This window comes from Betta splendens, chromosome 14 (assembly GCF_900634795.4).
Source record: "Betta splendens chromosome 14, fBetSpl5.4, whole genome shotgun sequence".
In the NCBI taxonomy this organism is placed as follows: domain Eukaryota; kingdom Metazoa; phylum Chordata; class Actinopteri; order Anabantiformes; family Osphronemidae; genus Betta; species Betta splendens.
The window spans coordinates 15049052-15068105 of record NC_040894.2 but is presented as its reverse complement, the minus strand read 5'-3'; the positions used below and the strand labels follow the sequence as shown (position 1 = coordinate 15068105).

The 19054-nt window shown below is 45.8% G+C and overlaps 1 protein-coding gene across 3 annotated transcripts in view; it reads right to left on the bottom strand.

Annotated features, from left to right (window-relative positions):
* Window positions 1-8563, bottom strand: part of robo3 (roundabout, axon guidance receptor, homolog 3 (Drosophila)) — a 98025-nt gene extending 89462 nt beyond the window's left edge. For 2 of the 3 annotated variants that reach the window (XM_029174204.3, XM_029174205.3), the window contains exon 1: window positions 8064-8562. In XM_029174204.3, the coding sequence (XP_029030037.1) occupies window positions 8064-8217 (154 nt within the window). In that variant the 5' untranslated portion in view covers window positions 8218-8562. Of the gene's footprint in view, window positions 1-8063 lie in introns of all 3 variants that reach the window. The other variant, XM_029174203.3, reaches the window with a different exon arrangement.
* Window positions 8564-19054: the final 10491 nt, after the last annotated feature.

Genomic DNA, 19054 nt, shown 5'->3' with positions numbered 1-19054 from the left:
TGAGTAATAGCAGACATGAATGAAGCTGACTGCGATAAAGTAAACATCTAAAATGTTTTCTGATGTGGGAGGAAATACAAAGCAATGAATGAATAGGTTTTTTTAATGCCATTTCTTATCTAAATTTTTTGGTGGGAAGTGTATTTTAAATGTGTGCTTTGCGTATTTATGGTTATGGTAAGTTACGAGCATATATTATGATTTCTTAACAAACAAAAACCATAATAATAAATGATGTAGTGGAAACTAGTATATTTATTGTAAGACGGCACAGAAAGGTCAGGAAATGAAAACAAATGTCTTACAGTGTAAAACTATCAAGTAGGATTTAATGAAGATTGGATTCTTCGTCTGTTGTGAGTAATAAGCTGCTTTATGCGCTCGCCTCTCACACCTCTGTTTTTCCTGCTCAGAGAAGTACAATGTTGCTGTTTGAAATGAGAGTCATGGCTGTTTCCGCTCCTTGAGAGATTTTGCTACGTACGTGCTGTCAATCCACAATATGAGGCACCAGAAGAGCTGCTCCCCCCTCTTCCTCCCCACGCGTCCACTTCTCAGAGATTTTTTTTTTTTTTTTTTTTTACTGGTGGTGCGTTTACTGACCCCATCCCGGCCAAGCAGCCCACACTGACCCCTCTGCATCCTCTTTAATCTTTCCCTCTGCATCCACGTACCTTCCACTTTCTCCTTCCTCTGCCTCTAGTTCAGTTCAGTTAAATTGTCTATGTGTGTGACGCTCGCAGCACAAAAAAGATCATTCACAAATTGTTACCTAGATAATCTCTGCAACACTTCTATTGGGAGTATTTTTCTCACTGAGTTTAGCTAATACATAAACAGTAACCTTCCCTTTAACTTCGTCACATGGTACAAGATACAAGGAAAATCTGAAATCTTACACTCACCAAGAACTGAATATGACTATAATGTATGTAAATCTATTCACCCATTACAAATTCTAGACACAGTTGTGTTCTTTACTTAACAGTGCATTTAATCTCTTTTCATCAAAATCAGTAATAAAAGGTAAAGTTGAATATTACTGCCAGTAGTTTTCAGATGTGTCAGGACAAATTAATATTGACGGCACGACATATTGAGCTGTTGTTAGTGTACTTCTGTCTTATCTCACGACTATCTCATCTTCCTTCACCAAGTAGACATTTGTGTTTTAATCACATTAAGTCCAGCCAATGTGCCGTGTGCGTGAAGCACTGCAGCACCTTAACGAGCCTTAACGGCTCTCAGGCCTGATTGAGTGACTGTGGCCTCGGCTCGCACAGCAAAACCTCACAATAAATGTCAAAATTACAATATTCTGTGCAGATAATCACATTTATATGAGGGCAATTAAAAGCTAAGTTCAGTGGCGCTGCGTCGGCCGCCTGCGAGGCGGACGGAGGAGAGGTGAGTGTTTGCTTCAGCGTTAACTCACACGTGGGCTTTTGTTTGCCGTGTGGGTGGGAGTGTCGCAGCAGGTCACCACCGACTCCACTCATTAATCACAGGTAACTTAGTAATTGCTGGGTGGTTGTGGCCGCTCCGGCCCATGGGTACAACTCTCCAGACACACAGGCCCAGTGACTTGAGCTGATGAATCAATGAATGCTGGCATGCGGCGTGATAAATACACTGAATACACAGATCCTGCACATATGCTAATGAACAAATCATTGAACAGTTGCTGAAGTGCACAGAAAACAGGTTTGTAGCATGAAATTAGTCAATTTATGAATCGCTTTATGGTCCAACAACTATTAAAGCAGTTTAATTAATTTAGGCTTCTTTTTTTCATGCTATTGATTTTCTGCAATTAAAATTTAAATGCAAACTAGAAATGGGACGTGGAAACAGTCTGAACTGTACAAATGCAGACACAAATCTCCTAAATCGTGGTCTGGTGAGTGTCGTGCTGTTGTGTTTCCCTGATCTGAGCTCACTGCTCCGACTAAGACGTCTTAGAGCGGAACCAAAACAACCCGTTTGCTGAGTGTGGACTCGTGTGTGCGCATATTCACCTGGAGTTAAAGCGCATCGCAGAGAACCCATCACGGCGTGTGTCGCGCCGCCCCCGTGATCGGGCTCCACACCGGCTTTAGGCGTTGCATTCGGAGGCATGCGTGACCAACCGGCCCGACTCCCGCTTTCCAGCGGATTCAGACGCTAACTGACGGAGGACGTGTGATGTGAAATGGATTTTAGACACAGCCGTACATATGTGTGTACAGCTACATACGGGAACGACAACCAGCCGAGCAGATATTTGTCACACTGTGTGCAGTGAAGCTGACATGCATTTCTATTACATCTGCTAATCAACACAGCTGCTGTATATTCAGTTTTCAGAGAAAGGACTTCTCACCTTGACTCCTCTCAGGATGTAATTTCCAAACAACCAGTAGACTGTCTTATCTAACACACGGGCAAAAACTCATTCTTCAGAAGAGAAAAATGGTTTGAATACAAATGTAGATATTAGTTCACAATCATGATGCAACATCGGACTTCAGGCGAGCAATTTCCGATAAGACGCGCGCTTCATATCAAGTACGTTCAACTTTTTCCTTTCGGTTTTGCATCCAGCTACATTGTGTCTCTCCTTTATTCAGAAGGTCCTGCTGAGGACGCTTGCTCCTAATGGGCCGCAGTGATGGGAGTAACAGCAGATCAGGGCACTGGTGCTGAACAAAAGGCCAGTTTGCGTGTTTGAGGGGTTTGTGTTTGGGTGAAGGGTCACAACCTTTTGCTGCGACCGCTGAGTCATCAGGCCACTTAAGCCTTCATTCTGATTGACCTCCCATTGTACCGGAGCTCCCAGATGAACAGCGCTGCCGGCGGAGTTAATAGACTCGAGCAGGAGTTGAGAGAATGGAAATGGTGAATGATTTATGGGGGCTGATTGATAGAACAGTCTCTATCTGACTCATTTGATGGACAGACATGTAAAAACTAATGAAATGGCTAGCTTCAGTTTGGGTTCTTCAAAGTAAAATAGATATAGGACTGTTTTGCAGCACCATAGCTCTGAGGACTATAAACAATGAAACAACTGTGTTGTGAGTTTCTATTCTTGCTCCCCAGAGGATAAACTTGTTATTGTTATGATAGTTCTCTACATAACCTGAGCGCAGCCTTTAGACACTTAGTCAGACACTAAATTTAGTGATAATTAGACTTCCACAGAGCTTGTGTTTCCTGACTTTCTTCATTAGTCCTAATCATCAATCCCTGTGCATGTGAATACTAACCACCGTCTTTCATCTTCTTTGTCCAGTCTTCCTGTGTTCATCACCTGGAGAAATCCTCGATGGAGGAAGTTGTCCGAGCCCAGATTAGCATTTGCAGAAGTATCTCCTGCTTAAGAACTGGCATCCTTGCTTTTCACGCTCTCTCTCCCTGCTGCCCTCTTTCTCTCTCGCCCTTTGCGCTTCATCTTTGCTGTAGAAGGTGCTTCATTTCCAAAGCTTTAAAGTGAAATTGTGGACCATGAATGCAGGGATGTAGCAGTTATGCTGCTATTTAATGAACACCCTGAGATTGATGAGTGGACATGAAAAAAGCTGAGGAAAATAATGGAAGATTGAGATGATCTGCTGGTAACTGGGTTTCTAGCGGAGGTGTGTGGTTGCACCGCCTGAAATTATTCAGGAGAAGAAGCTGAGCTTGTTTGTTAGAGGGAATGACAGGCGGGAGGGACAAAGAGGAAGGGCACAGACTGAACCAGAGGCAAACATACATACACAAACACATACATACAGATGCAAACGCTTCCCTTTTCTAATTTCCTGTGGTTATATATTCATGATAAGACAATGCTGTTTATGCAGCTGGAATGCTGATAAATCACAGGGAACTGAAGCTGAATCAAAGTGAGGCAGATACTTGGAGAAAGAACTTATTATAGCGCGAGATAGAGGAGGGTGAAGCCAAACAGCATGGATGATGAAAAACGAGATGAGGTGCATAAAGTAAGGGAGTGTCAAGAGTCTGAGTTTGACGGGTCACATGAAGAACAGCCTTTGACCCTTTACAGTTTCTTTGAATCCTTCACAATCAGCATCTCAGTGTGTTGTTGTTCTAAATGACGACTGCTCAGGACTGCGAGCAGATGTCGGTGCATTTCCAGACCTGTTTGTGAGAAGCCCTGACCCTCCCTGAGCACAATGACCAGTTTATCCTGGCTGGATGCCGTCAGCGCGGGGGTTCAAATCCCTCCACCGTGGCCACTGGCTGCTGAGCCCTCCCCAGCACTCACGCATTCTCTTTCTAGCCCACTACAAAGTCCCAGCCGCTGCTGCACTGCCAGCGCCGGCGCCAGCTCTCTGAGAAAGGTCACATTTAATGATGTGGGCGTCACGCTGGCGTTGGAAAGCAGCTTTGCCTTTGGAACTTTGTGTTTGTGCATCTCAGTGCGTGACCACGATCGCGTCTCAAGAGGATGTGACGCAGGTCACAGAGAGGGCACAGTGATCGCTAGCTAACGTTTGCACTTGAGTCAAATGGCAGATTCAGGTGAGTGTAAACCGACACAACTGGTGGTTTCCAGCACTTGGCTCATGCTATGAATAAAGATGTCTGGCTTCCAAAATATCCCCCTGAAACCCATTAATAATGCATCCAGCCATTCCCAGTTAACATGTGGAATACAGCAGCAAGGATGCGCTGCATCCAGTGTGAAGACATGGGACCTGCAACTCTTCTGTTCGTCTGCACATCTGGTGCCATAATCCAGAGCCTTGAGCAAACAGCCAGCTCTGAGTTTGCTCCGAGCAAACGCTGATTCACTGTGGTAAAGATTCTGCACACAGCTCTGGTTCTGCACCAGTAGAATCAGCTGTGGATGCTGAGGAGGGGTTGGATGAACTTTTGAGGGATTTGCATACTGAAACAAGTCATTAGTTGGAAAATACGTGCACCTACAAACACACGCGCGGCATTAATGACCCCCTGACAGATTTATGGGGAAAAGAGCAAAGGGCAGCGTACTTGACCTCCATGAAGGAACAAATTGCTGCATTAGCGCCCATAAATTACAATATAGTCACCGCATATGTGATTACACATCACACCATCATCATCAGCTGCATAGATGCCACAGTCTTCACATGAATATGTGAGCTAGAATAAACACTGGGCCTGACCTGAAGCCTTATTGATTCCACAGTAGCCAATGTAATGAGAGCTTACATCTTGGTGGCAGGACCCCAGTGCACCTTTATTACAATACCTTACATCGATTCACATGCCAAACACCCACAAGTTGTGCACAAGTGCACCCGCTCCCCAGACGGAGCCCGTTCCCCCTCGCTGGAGGGTGTTCGATCTCTCGGGGGGTTACGGTTGTACCATCACAGCCAAAAGCTGCATGGACAGCACAACCCAAATTATGCAGGAGGCGGTGGTTGGGATGGAATACAAGCTAACTGGGCATTCAAAAGATACTGGGAGGCTTCAGTGTTTTCATTGTGTTGACATTGTGATCCCACTGTTCAGTCAGTATCAGAAGTCTTTGACACATACTGTAATAAAAGGTATTTACATTGACTCGTGTTCAGCCTTGGTTTATGACCATCGTGACGTTCAGGTGTCGGCATCAACCTTGAAACCAAAATCTTCAAAAGAACCGTTGATGCAGAAGATGTGATAAAGAACAAAGAGAGTGAACAAGTAAAAGGTGCGAACAGATAAAGTTGTCAAACCCCAGCAGTCCACTACAGAGCTGTGTTTGACTGAACTGTCCATTATTTCCTAAATTGGTTATCGGACCGTATTGATTTTCCCATTCAGCCTCTCTGGGAGCTCCAGGTCGACCCACACAAGCTGTCCACCCACTGCCTCGCTATTGAGCTTCTCGCCTGGATGCCCACAGTTTACCAGCAACTTCACCCCCTCACTGATGAATCAGCACACGAAGCCTGATTAAAGACATCTCTATTATTCCTAAAAACCTAATGATATGAGTAGTAAAGACGTCTTTTGGAGAGAAGGCTGCTGGTGATGACATCAGTGATGTACATTCATTCCTGTGAATGCACTAGAATGCACTCACTATTTGACAAAAGACAAAGCTTGTATTCGTTCTCACTGATTCCTGATTAGGAGAACAATCACATCCACTTTATTTAGCTTCCCTGATCATATTGATGTCACCTACAGATTGAAGTGAGGAGAGCTCTGGGCTGAGATGCCACTGAATATGAAGTCACACACACACGAGGCACGTCTGTCCATCAGTCCGTTCCCTCTGCACCACATAGATTCATTGTTTCTCGTTGCCTCTCACGCTCGCGCTCATCACGGCTGCCATAGCGCCTCAGAGGGAACACTGCCTTCAATCTACACTCTATTAGAGGCTGTGAATGAGGGCGATACAGGAGCTTTAAAGTCAGTGTTATTGACACAGGCGGCACCACGCTGATGGGGAGATGGGGAGGGGGGGTGCATTTTAACGTTGACACCTATGACCACTCATTAAAAGGCTCACCTCACTCCCCTCTGTGACAAAGTACACGCCAATTACCTGCATTCATACACAGTCACACAAAAGGCCACACAGAAACCACCACATGGACCAGTGGGCACGAGGGGAAGGAAGGAAGGAAGGAAGGAAGGAAGGAAGGAAGGAAGGAAGGAAGGAAGGAAGGAAGGAAGGAAGGAAGGAAGGAAGGAAGGAAGGAAGGAAGGAAGGAAGAATAATACCAACAGAATAGGTCTAAAACATGAGTGTGTGTAGCTTTCATTGGTATGCACTGACATGGAGACAAAGCTGGAAGCTAATTACAGCATATACCAGGATCATCTGCTGACTTATCTCGACCTTAACACATGCCAACACACAAATGGATTTGGTTAGATGTACATATATACATTACATTACAGCAAGAGACAGCAAGGACGTGTCAACATCATCTGAAAAAGCCAACACACACACACATACACGCACACACGCATGCACCCACTGTGAATACCAAATTCCTTCCCCCAACCATAAACTTCGATTCCACCTGGAGCCAGGCAGAGACCAGTACTGCAAAGACGGAGCTTGTTGATGAAGCAGAGGAAAAGAAAGAAAATCCCTTTGGCAAAAGTTAAGGAGATGTGACAGCTTTGGTCCAGTCTGTCCGACAGCAGACAGCTTCATTTAACAGAGTGGACGAGCTGCTGCTCATGCTACCGCGGCGTGCACTGTGTTCCTGGCTGTTCTCTGATGAGCTGTGATCAGCCGTGATCAGCAGTTATCATTAGTGATCAGTCGTGAGCAGCAGTGATCAGCAGTGATCAGCAGTGATCAGCCGTTATCAGCAGTTATCATTAGTGATCAGTCATGATCAGCAGTGATCAGCAGTGATCAGCAGTGATCAGCCGTGATCAGCCGTGATCAGCCGTGATCAGCAGTTATCATTAGTGATCAGCGCGTGAACTGCTTTAAATCTTTGCATGGGATAGGGCTGAGCCCGGCATTTGGCTGAGATCTGGTCAGTTCATCCCATAACGTGATGATCATGCTCTAATCAGCTTCATCTCTCGCTTTGCTCGTTTGTAGCCCACAAATAATAAGCAGTTATTCTTTGTGATCGTTACATCTTACATCTGATCTGAGAGCAGCAACTCTTACATTTGGATGGTTGATTCATAATATCAGAACCATGCTTCTATTAACTTTCAGTTAAGTTCCTTTCTTTCTCCCTCAGCTCAACTTTACTGTGACAAAACACAGACTCTTGTCAGTGTTTCCACTGTAATTCAAGAAAATCCACATGTCCTTGTGCATCAGCGTCATCGTCCTCCTGAGTCCCTGTGTCCTTATGTGAGGACCTTATATTAATTATATGCAATGAATAAATGCTGGACCTCAAATCAAAATAAATGACACAACTGAGCGATCAGCTGAAATCAAACACCACCTGTCTAAAACTTTACGTTTCAAACAAATGAAAAATAAGAGTCAACCAAACACATAACACGTCCAGGTTTAATTTCTTTAAGCGTGGAACTGAAGTCAGAACGAACCAAAGCTCACGTTCTAGAAGGAGGAGAGAAGTTAAGATGCTCCACGCTCCTACCGTTAAAGCCGGTGAAATTGCCCCAGTCGAGCAGGGAGCTGTTGAAGGAGGGCAGGGACGTGTTGGAGAACGGGTCGGTGCCGTTGGCCGGGTTCCGGACGGTGTCGGTGAACAGGTTCATCTGCAGCAGGGTCTTGATCAGGTAGCGCAGCATCTTGCCGCACAGAGGGACCTGCACTCCACCCCCCCACCGCCTACCACTCACTGCACCTTAACAAACCGAGCGTGTCTCCTTTCCTCCTCTCTCCCGGATCCAAAGTTGAATTCAAGTGCATCAAATGATGGGAAAAAAAGTGAGAGGAAAAGAGAAGCCGCACGGAAAGTGTCCTTTAGAAAATGAAGCTTTGCTGATTAACTGCTTGTTAATGTCAGACAAAAGTTGGGGGGGGCAGTGGGTCTCTGTAATCAGCTCCTTCCCAGCATCGGATCCTTCCTCCCTGCTTTTGTTCTGGGATCACATAACTTCACACGCCGTCTGCCGCCAAACAAAAAACTGCCTCTCGCCGTGTGAAAGAATCCTGCAATGTGATGATGACCCCTTTGGATTTGCTGCTCTCCTCGCTCCAGCCCCTTCCTCTAGCTCCTCCTGTGTCCCTCCTCCCTCCCTCCCTCCCTCCCGCTCTCTCTCTCTCTGTGCGATGGGGTCCCGAGGGGCCGGAGGAGAGAGAGAGCAGGTGCTGTTGGCAATAAATGTTTAATAATTAGATTAATAAACATCCCGGGAGACTTCGAGTTGTATGGTGAACAAAAGGCAGAGACGACTTCCTGCCACACATACATACAGTGTGTACAAACAAACACGGGACGAGGCAGACTCCTGCTGCGACACTTGTCACTGTGTTTTCTCCTTCTATCTCCATTTAAAGTCTCACACACTCAAGGCTGCGTCATCGTCCAGTCGCTCTCCTGCTCCGTGAAAGTTATGGGGGGTTCATTTTGTAGGTAGATCATTTCAATGACTCCAATAAACATAGTGTTACTGTGTGTTAAGTGTAGCATTCATTGTCATTCATCCCACACTCAGTGCTCAGTATGCAGGGGAGCAGCGCTGCACTGTGCATAGTTAGTAAGATACAATAAAATACAGGGCACAAAGAGAGAAAAGCGCACGTAGCAGTGTGTGTGTGTGTGTGTGTGATGTCACACACACACACACACACACATAACCTTTACTGCATGCGCTGCACAAGAAACGCTCCACCATGATGTTTTACATTCATTTTTCTGTGCAGTGGTTAAAGTCTTAACATTTATTTGTGTTGATGGGGAAAAGAAACAAAGGTCACTTGCAGAGTCTGGAGCAAACTGCCACGAAGGCGTCAGAGGAGTTCTATCTGTTCTGTCCGTGTCCACGTGTATGAAGGAGACGTACTCACATGCCTTCAATCATGTTCAAGCATGCTATAGTCGCACATCATGCGTGACGCACACGTGCGCTCACAGCCATATGGTCACATGTGGCGCGGCGGCGCCCTGCTGACAGCCACAGTGTGACTCCCATTAACGACCCCCCCATCGAGACCCCGTCCTCCTGCTCCAGAGCTGTGACAATGAGGAGTCGCCGTGACAACCCCCTCGCTGGCTGTGGTTTCACTGGAGGAGCCGGAGGAACCAGGGGCTCTGGACCAGTTTACAGCTCCGTGGAGCGACGGGCGCAGAGCAGATGGAGGCGAGAGCGACGTCTGAGGACGTGTGTGCTCCCAGGCTCACAGCCAGGTTCATGCAGGAGTCCATAACGCAACCCATCAGCCCCAGTGTCACCGGATGAGGATGACACTGAAACCATGACGACATTGTTACGCTCTGCTCATTTATTGTGGTCTCTGTCTTAAACCAAGCGTTAGGACGCAGCAGTGAAGTGTCGCTACAGACGTCTGTGTGGCTGCATGAACTCCCTCATAATTCTCTATTATGGCTCTTTCCAACCATCCTCCATCGTGGACTTTGTGCATTGTTCTAATTGCTAACGTGCGTTCTGAACATTTTTCTTCTATCATAGGACGTTTGTGATAACAGGTATCTGCGCTGACCTTTGCTTTCATCATGCCTCGAAGCATGAAACCAGATTTCATGCAAATCCATCAAACGGAAGGATGAATGGTGCCACACTGTTTAGCCTTTCACGCAAATGTTAATGCAGAGGGATGCAGATGGGTCATTAATGTCAGCTTCCAGTGGGAAGGACGCCGCTGCCTCGCTGTGACGCTCCATCCACATTCCCACACAAGTCTGATATAGGGTTGTGGTTATCAGCTTTGCAGATTGTGTTGAGTGATGTCTATGATCTTTGTTGTCCTGTTGTGAAGGTTCTGACATGTTTGGCCAAATGATGACATCTGTGTTCCTCTAATGCAGTGTACAGTTTTACCCAGTGAGGGTGAGGGCAGGACGCTGTAGGAACTATATAGGACAAGACATACTTCATTGATCCCCTTGGGGAAATTGTGTTCTCTGCATTGGACCCGTCCGCTCACCAGGGGCACAAGCACCTTCTTCTTTCCAGACAGACTCTCTACCCATGGAGCTTCTGTAGCAGCCCATACGAACACCGTACCTGCCTCCTCCCTCCAGCAGGATGGGGCTGAGCCTGCAAATAGCAAAATGCTCAACACAACGGCAACACTTTGACAAAGTGTTATCTGGAGCAGTAACAGGGAGATTTATGGGTACAAATACAGGAGGCCAGTGTTAGACCCAATATCTGAGACTGCTGCTGGAATCGAGACATCAGTGTTTGTTATTTTTCCCTTCATTGCAATGATTCGGAGAAATCTATTCGTTTAAAAGCCTCAGGCAATAGGACACTTGTAAAACAGATAACTGACAAACTGACAAAAATGTTGGAATGGAAAGGAGCTGCATCATATCATGGCTGCAGCTATGACTATTTCAGATCCATTAAACATGAATTAGCAGTAGCTCCCCGCTTCATGCATGTTTCATGAACCTCGCTGTGTTTTTCTACCCAAAACACTTCACTCTAAAAACTACAAACATGTTCAAACTAAAGCGCTGCGTTGTCGCCTGAGGAGGTTCAGGAGAAGCCGTAGCCTCGCGTCTGCACTGAGCGCCCAGAGACGAGTGTGGCCTCAGCGTCATGTCGGCTGCTCTGCCTGTCACCGCGGCGACCGGGATGAAGTGTGGTTAATGTATGACTCGTCCCCAGCATCCAGTGATCGCTGCCAGCGGCCGCGCCCTGGAACATCTGGGACGGGTTCTGGTCGGCAGGAACTCCTTCGGCCTCTCGAGATCCTCTGAGCCGAGGCAAAGACGGCCAGATGCCCCCCTTCCCCCCCTCCCAGCTGCCAGGTCCAGGCCAGGTGAGCGGCTGCAGGTGCAGGACCTTCCCCACTCACACTTTGCTCCCTGGTCTGTCCATCGTTAGAAAAGGAGGTGTCACAAACGGGGCTGGGGTTTTTTGGCAACGTGTCCATGACCCGGACCCGGAGCAGTTGGCAGCGTCCATCATTACAGCTGGGTGCTTGCTACTGCCCATATGCCAACGTGCCATAATTGGCGCATATTTAGCGTGGCGGCAGGAGGACAGTGGCGCCGAGCGCAGCGGCTGCAGCCTCTCTTCAGGGTTGCTGTGTCCAATCATGCCTCTCACAAACCGGCCCTCCAGGAAACCCGGCAGCCCATTCCTCATTTCCTCCAATTGCCTCATAACTTCAAAGCCAGCTTCAAAGCCGCTGGACTTCCCACTCTAATGGCCGAAAGCTTCACAACGGCCCTCCTTTCACCAGAGGGAGGAGCGCCCGCGCGTCGCCCGTTTCTTGGCCACTTCTCCTCGTCTGTATTCATGGAGCAGGCGGCGTAACCGGGAGTGACAGAGCCAATATGCTCCAGTCAGGGGATTATCTGATCTCCGGGGGCCTAAGTTACATTTGCTGCCACGAGGGGAGTAAGTTAAACAAAGCTCTAGCTGCAGCCCACTTCCCGACAGTCTAAACCCTGAGCAAACTCTGGGTAATTGCACAACAAAAGCACAATTAGCCATGACCACACGGATATTAGGCCGCAAAAGATGGACCTGTCATTTAACCTGTTATACATTTGCATCTCATGAATTCCCAGCCCACATATCTTCATATGAACATCGTCTTATTCATATTGTCCTGCTATTTCATTTGCAGATGAATGCAGATAAATGCAAAGTACTCATTTAAATATTCATTCATATTATAACCATCTCCATAGTAGTGAGTCCCTGGTCTGGACTGCTCCCTCAGGTCAGGCCCCCATCCGTGGGGCACCGCTCCAGCGTGTTCAAGCCCTGACCCCTCGACAGCCCTGCAGTGTCACTCTGATGCGAGTCGCCGAGTGAAAAGGCTTCAGCCTTCTCACAATCAGCGCGTGGACCTTCCAGGGACTGGAGTTCATTCCAATCAGCGTCGGAGTGGGAGAAATAATGCGGTGCAGGAGTGAAGAGGTCTGCGTCGTATTGATTGGCGCCCAAAACAGATGAGTTATTGGTCAGCCTGAGAAATTGAAGGAGAAGAAAACTTGGGAGCCTGATTGCTTTCCCACAGAGCTGCGCTCGGCCGGCAGACATCTTCAAAGAGGCCACATATTCCAGGAAAGAAAAATCAATGACGAGTACCTGCCACAGCTTAATGTGTGCTTTAACCAGCACTCATCCAACTGTCATATCTCACAGCGATATCACCATCTCATTTCATTGGTTTCATCATTTGCTTTCTTTTAATTCTCCTTTAATGGACTTATATAATTGGAGATAGTCATGTTAAATGAACGCCAGCATCTCCAGACATTTTGCTTTCATTGTTGGGACTTAACCAAACGGGAGGGACCACCGCTGCTAAGATGTCACCCAGCTCTTATCAAGGTGCCAGTGCAGGATTCCAGCTGGGTCCCACCCCCTCCTATGAGCCAGGCGCTGTAACAGGTAGACTCCCAGGTGCTGAGGCCTCCTCCCGCCTTGCTAAGCTATTGCAGTGCAGCTCGACAAAGCTGAGCTTAATTAGCCAGGAGGGTGGGCCACTCCTGGCCAGTAATGAGCCACGGTGAGAGCAATGTCAAAGCACGGTGAGATGGAGAGGCAGGGGTCTAGGGGACTTTTTTTGTTCGGTGGGGGGGGGGGGGGTAAATTATGGATTTCAACCATCTGGTCATGCAGGAGGGGTGGGGAGAGGAAAATGATATGGCTGACGGACGACGTTAACAAAGACGTGGCACGAGAAGGGGGCGTGTCTCAAATCAAAAGCTGAATTATAGCAAGCGTGACTGGGCCATTGTGTGGCTTGATGGGTTGGTTATTCACAGCTGGGGCAGCCCAAATTGTTCTTTTATATTTCTGATTTTGCTTTATTGAAGCCAGAGGGGCCTGGGGAATGATTAACAGGCCCCACAACAAGACCGGCCCTTTGACAGACTTTCCCTCTCAATTTGGTGCCCATCTATTTGTTTTTCTGGGATGCAAATGGCCTTGCTTGGTTAACTGTACTAATGCACAGCGGCCTCCAGAAAATTGGTTGGAAAAACACAGCAGGTGCAGCGCACGCGCCAAAATCAGGAGGTTTGCTTATGTATATATATATATATATATATATATATATATATATATATATATATATATATATATATATATATATATATATATATATATATATATATATATATATATATATATAAACTTCCCATCACATCGTACCTGGGACTTTAGATTTTTAGAGTGATACTCTCCCAGGAACTATATAACACAGCACATATATGAAAAACCTTTATTAGCATTTTTACTGATTATTCATGATTTAATGCTTACTTTTTTGCTGGTTGTTGTAGGTTTCTCTATTATCTTTAGTTCTTGATGTCTCTCTCTCTCTCTCTCGTGTGCTTTATTAATTTGTGCAATGAGGCTGACAGTGCTGATATTTACATGAAAAAATAAACATATCATCAATCAAGAGTCTCCCTGAAGAAGCAAAACTGTGCAGCACAACAGCCCCTGTACACGGTGTATACTGCACTAAGTTGCCAGTCAGGACAACAAAATGAAACAAAAGAAAGTAACAGAATTTGTCTCATCTACACATTATTCCTTAGTAATACTTTGACACATGCCCATATCACATAGAAACAAGGTGTGGAGCTGCCAAGTCACCCATGGTGCTCTGCGCTCAGCCCACTCCCCTGCTCCCTCCATCTGGTGTCCATTCGCAGCCCACCTCGTGGCCCTGAGGGGGGTTCGGGAGCAGGATAAACCAGAGCCAGCTGAACTAAGCCTTTCAGGAGACACCAGTCCCTCCTGCCACTCCATAAACCCCACTGTATCGCAATTAAGGCAGAGATGAGTGGCTGTTTTCCTTCCTCTGCCCCGGTGCTCCCACGTCTTCCACGCTGAGGCCATTACCACGACTAGCCTGCTGACGAGGGCTAATTGTTGGCCTGTTTGGAAAGGCCAGTAGCTCCAGCACTAATGCTGTCATTTCAAGGCTCCAGAGGTCTGAGAGAGAATGACTAGAGGCGTTGAGGCCAGGAATTTTTTTAGAGTTACTTTTACAATCCAGAAATCAAAATTTGTGTCACCAAACTATTGTGTCGAGACATTTAAAACACTTAAATGGTTAATTTAGAGCAGGTTGAAGTGTGTGTAAGTGAGGTTTTCACAGCATGTTAGATATTTTCAGGTAGAAAAGAGTGTGTTTCCAAGTGTCGGGAGCACTGCTGCATATGTGAAAAAGAAAGAAAAACACCTTTAGCGTCTCTAGGGTCGTCTGTGTAAAGACTGAAAAACTGTGAAGCAGCTGGAGTCTTGAATCAGCGCTGCTTCATCCTGTAACTTTACTGTGAGGTTACAAAGAGTGAGCTGGCTCCAGGCTATTTTGGCCCCAGTTTGCACACTCCTGTCTCACGGTGTGCTGAGAGCTGCACAGTGGGTAATGTAAAAAAAGATTAAAAAAAATCACTCTGCTCATGATTTTCAAACTTTATCTTCCATCACGCGTCTCAAATTGGGACAATCTTTGAAAAGCAACTTAATTCTGCATTACAAATGTCATTATTATTTGTTGTATTCTAAATGCACAGTCAAACACAAACGTGCTGTGATCTCTGTGGAGACCCTGACAGCCCTCATCCCCTCTGCTCCCTTGCACCACACTTCATTAAGTCACTGAGCATCTCATTAAGATCATTAAGAGGCTTGTTAAGATTTGATACTCCATGAGCTCACAAACTTCAACCACGCGTGTCACAAACCGCACAACACTGTGAATGGCAGCTTTCTAAACTTTCGTTTTCCGTGGAACAGACTGTTTAAGTTTTGATGATGTAACTTGCAAACATTCATTTATGCCATTGATGGTAAAGCTACTTTGGTCCATTCTTCTCCTTGCCCCTAATAACACATTGGAGCTTCATCAGTTAGTTCTGGCCTTTGTTTCAACTGAACCCATCATGAAAGAAAAGGTCTCATCATCCTTGTAGGGAAGTTATCTCTTTAAACTCTTTACATTATAAGCCGATTTGTTTGCATCATTGAATGCCCATTTGTTTGCCTACCCAAAGCCGTGAATGATTACTGTTCATTGGGAGGGACAGCCCTTTAATTAGTTAGGGGGTCTCCGGGGAGCCATTACCGGGGGAATCTTGCCCCTCTTTATTAGCCCATTTTAATATTGACTGAGGGGAGAGATACACGATGTGGGGGCAATTTGGTTTCCTCAGACACGACACCGGCTCCTGTGAATATGCATGCTGGGATGTGGGCTGTTAGCTTGTTGGGGGGGGGGGGCTGGCAGCATGTGACGATGTGATGGATGACCCAAGGCAGGCATCACCTGGGGTCCCGCACCCCACAGCAAAAGGGGCTGCAGGTTCAGTGGGGCTTAACAAAGAGACTGTGGAGTAGCAGAACCAGAAAATGGCAGCAGAGGAACTGCAGCTACACGTGTAGACGCATTGAACTAAGCTTCAGAATAAACCGTGTAATGATCACTTCTTCAAAATGAAGTCATCCCTTTCAAAGTCACCCTCTCTCCTCTCCTGTACCAGAATCCCATCAAATTGCAGCAACTAATTCCTGCCAAGGACAGACTTTATGTCTTCTGATTTCATCCTCACACCTCTTTGAAAGCTCCTTAAAATAAGAAATAACTAAGAAATAAATTTCACTCCACAGTTCTGTTTGTTTTGTTCCTGCCTTTCTCCTTGAGTAGGCTGTTATAATGTAGGTCCACCACTGTTTCTCCACTTTGCCACTGATTTCAAATCATATCAAATCCAGAGGCACATCACAGGCGTTAATTACCAGACCTAATGAATATATTTTTGCCCGCTTGTTGGGCAATAGTGAGATTAAGGAATTGTGCGACATATGTTGTCAAGTAGCGACCTTGAAGAGCCCTGGGATGCATGGTTCCCTGCTGAAGTGGCTTCAGAGATGCATCAAACCTCTCAGAAAAGTCCAGGATGCAATTACCGCCGGGGATTAGGTCCCTTACTCCACACTAGGATAAACTCAAATTGTCCACAGTGTGTGTTTAAGTGTATGTTTCGCTGTGCGTGTGGAAGTAGACAGAGTTATTACTGGCAGCTGATCCCCCTTTGAAGCATCGCCTCTGTTTTTGGGGATGTTTCATCATGTAATTTGCTTCAAAATGGGGTGTATATTAAATATTTTTTACAAATAATCAATAAATTGAAATAACCTTGTGTTCAAGTAGATGTTTTTCAAGATTTGATTTCATATCATAAGTTATACATTTTGTATTTTTTTCTAAAACAGTGTAAAGGTTGTCCATATATACAGACATAACAAGTACAAGTACAATTGGTGCAGCAGATTTAGGATTCTCTAAGTAAAGCTGTGAGAAGTCTTGAGTCATACAGCTTCAGTGGAATTTAGACCCAGCTGCTGGGTGAGTGTAGGTGGTTTTAGGTTAAGCCCGAGGCTAATGGTCAAATAAAACAATAACAGCGAGCGGTCCACAAATGTAGATATACACTCATATATACTGTAGAATATAGCTGTTTTAATTTACCCGGATGAACTGAGACAACCTTTCCAACCTTCCTTACAAAGTTTCCACTGAAGCTGTTCAGTGGATAACGGCTATTTTCATTATTCAATCAGAAATATTAATAAAAACAGACTGAACGACAAAAAAAGAAAATGTGGTACCCAGGAGGTGAGACGCTTCCAGTACAAAGTGAATACAGTAAATCACTCCCAATGCACGTAACAACACCTTCAAACTATTCTAGTAGGTCTTTTATTTGAATAGTGTTCCTGATCATCAGTTTCTGGCGTGAGGCAGTTCAGTAAATCGGTACTTGATTTGTCTGAGCGAAGCTCGGGATGAAGGTGCTCGCGCTGCTTCTCGCTCCTCCTCCCTCCTCCTCCCTCCTCCTCCCTCCTCCTCCCTCTGAGCCACGGAGGTCACATGTGCGGCAGCGATTGAGGGGCATTAGTGCTCGGTGGTAATCAAAGGCAGAGGATAGAGAGGGAGGGAAGTGGGGATATAAAGGGACTCGGTTGGCCGCCAAGCAGCCCCCTTTGCACCCAGTGCCTTTTAATTAGGCTCACAGCAGGGAGGCTGCACCGACAGACAGGCTGCTCATCACTCACACACAGATGCATGAACACACCCATGCAAACTGACAGTCACATGCCTTTTCCTGCTTCATTATTCAGTCGTATACGTCGCCTCTGTCTTCTTTTGCGTGAGCGGTGGGGTTTTGTCCAACAAAGGGATTATCTGTGTCACATATGTTTGTGGGCATCCCCTCATACGCTCTGAGCAGCCATCAAGGTGGAGAAAGTGGAGAGGTAACAATGAACATGTTTCAGGTTAGTGTCAGGAACCGTTAAATGATCAAACAACTTCAGGCTCATCATACGTGAGAACATGAAATCAATAAACTGAGGAAAGTCTGGAGAACTTTTGTTTTGAACGTGGCCTAAAATATAAAGAAATGAAATGTGTGCTTGGCAGTAAACACATGTTCCACAGAAGTAAGAAACTCTGTGCCACACGCTTGAAACGGAGGCAGTGACATCACCATCTGCCTGGACGCCGTTGGTGACATTTGACCTTTAAGCTGTAGTGCCCTGACACCACAGAGCCCAGCAAAGTGACATCAGGACGACCAGGAAGGCAGTGGATCCACTTCATCAGATGAGGAACTACTATTACATTCATTCCTTTCATATGTGAAGGGCAAAATTATGCAGTCATCTCCTCACAACCTTTTAGTGACATTAAGGATCTACATTGATGTCAAGCATAGGATCAGAGCACAGAATTATGAATGTAGTCTATAGAAAACATTTGATTTTCTTTGTAGCTGCTGATATATTGATGTTTTTGACATCAGGTGCAGTTTTTTTGCCCTTCCTTTGTTTTTAGCAGCTCTAAACAGGAACTCTATGAAACAAGTCCATCAAACAGGGATGAATCATCTTTCAGTCGACGTCAGCTACTGGTACTTGTCATGGCACAGGACAAACCAGGGCGTGTTCGCTGCCGTGCATGCAGCACAGCAGCAGCTGCACCTCAGCGAGAGCAGAGCAGGGATTCCAGAGTCTCACACTTTATCTCCGTGTGAATAGAAGTCTCTGTGTGGCTTCCATACTGATATCCAGAAGCAACATCATCTAACGGGGAACATCTCAAAGGAAAAGACTGTTTGGGTTTCATCAGTCAGTCTGGTTTTAAGAAGTGTGTTTACCTGATACTCCTCCTAAACAGCAATAAAGAGCTTCTCAACACTCTTCAGTCATCACATATTTCTGTATAATTACATTCAAAAACAATTTCAGGCAAACTTTACAGTATGTAAAATGAATCATGGCTTGTGTTAAGACATACAGTTACTAAATATCACTGTAGCTTTCTGAGTGATATTACATGTCATATTATTTAAAGTTCGTTAATCTGGAAAAAGCCGGTTATAAGTGTAGTTATGTCTTAAGTATGTGTGTAACAAATACCAAGGTTGTGTATTGAGAAATTTTAGTTCAGGTG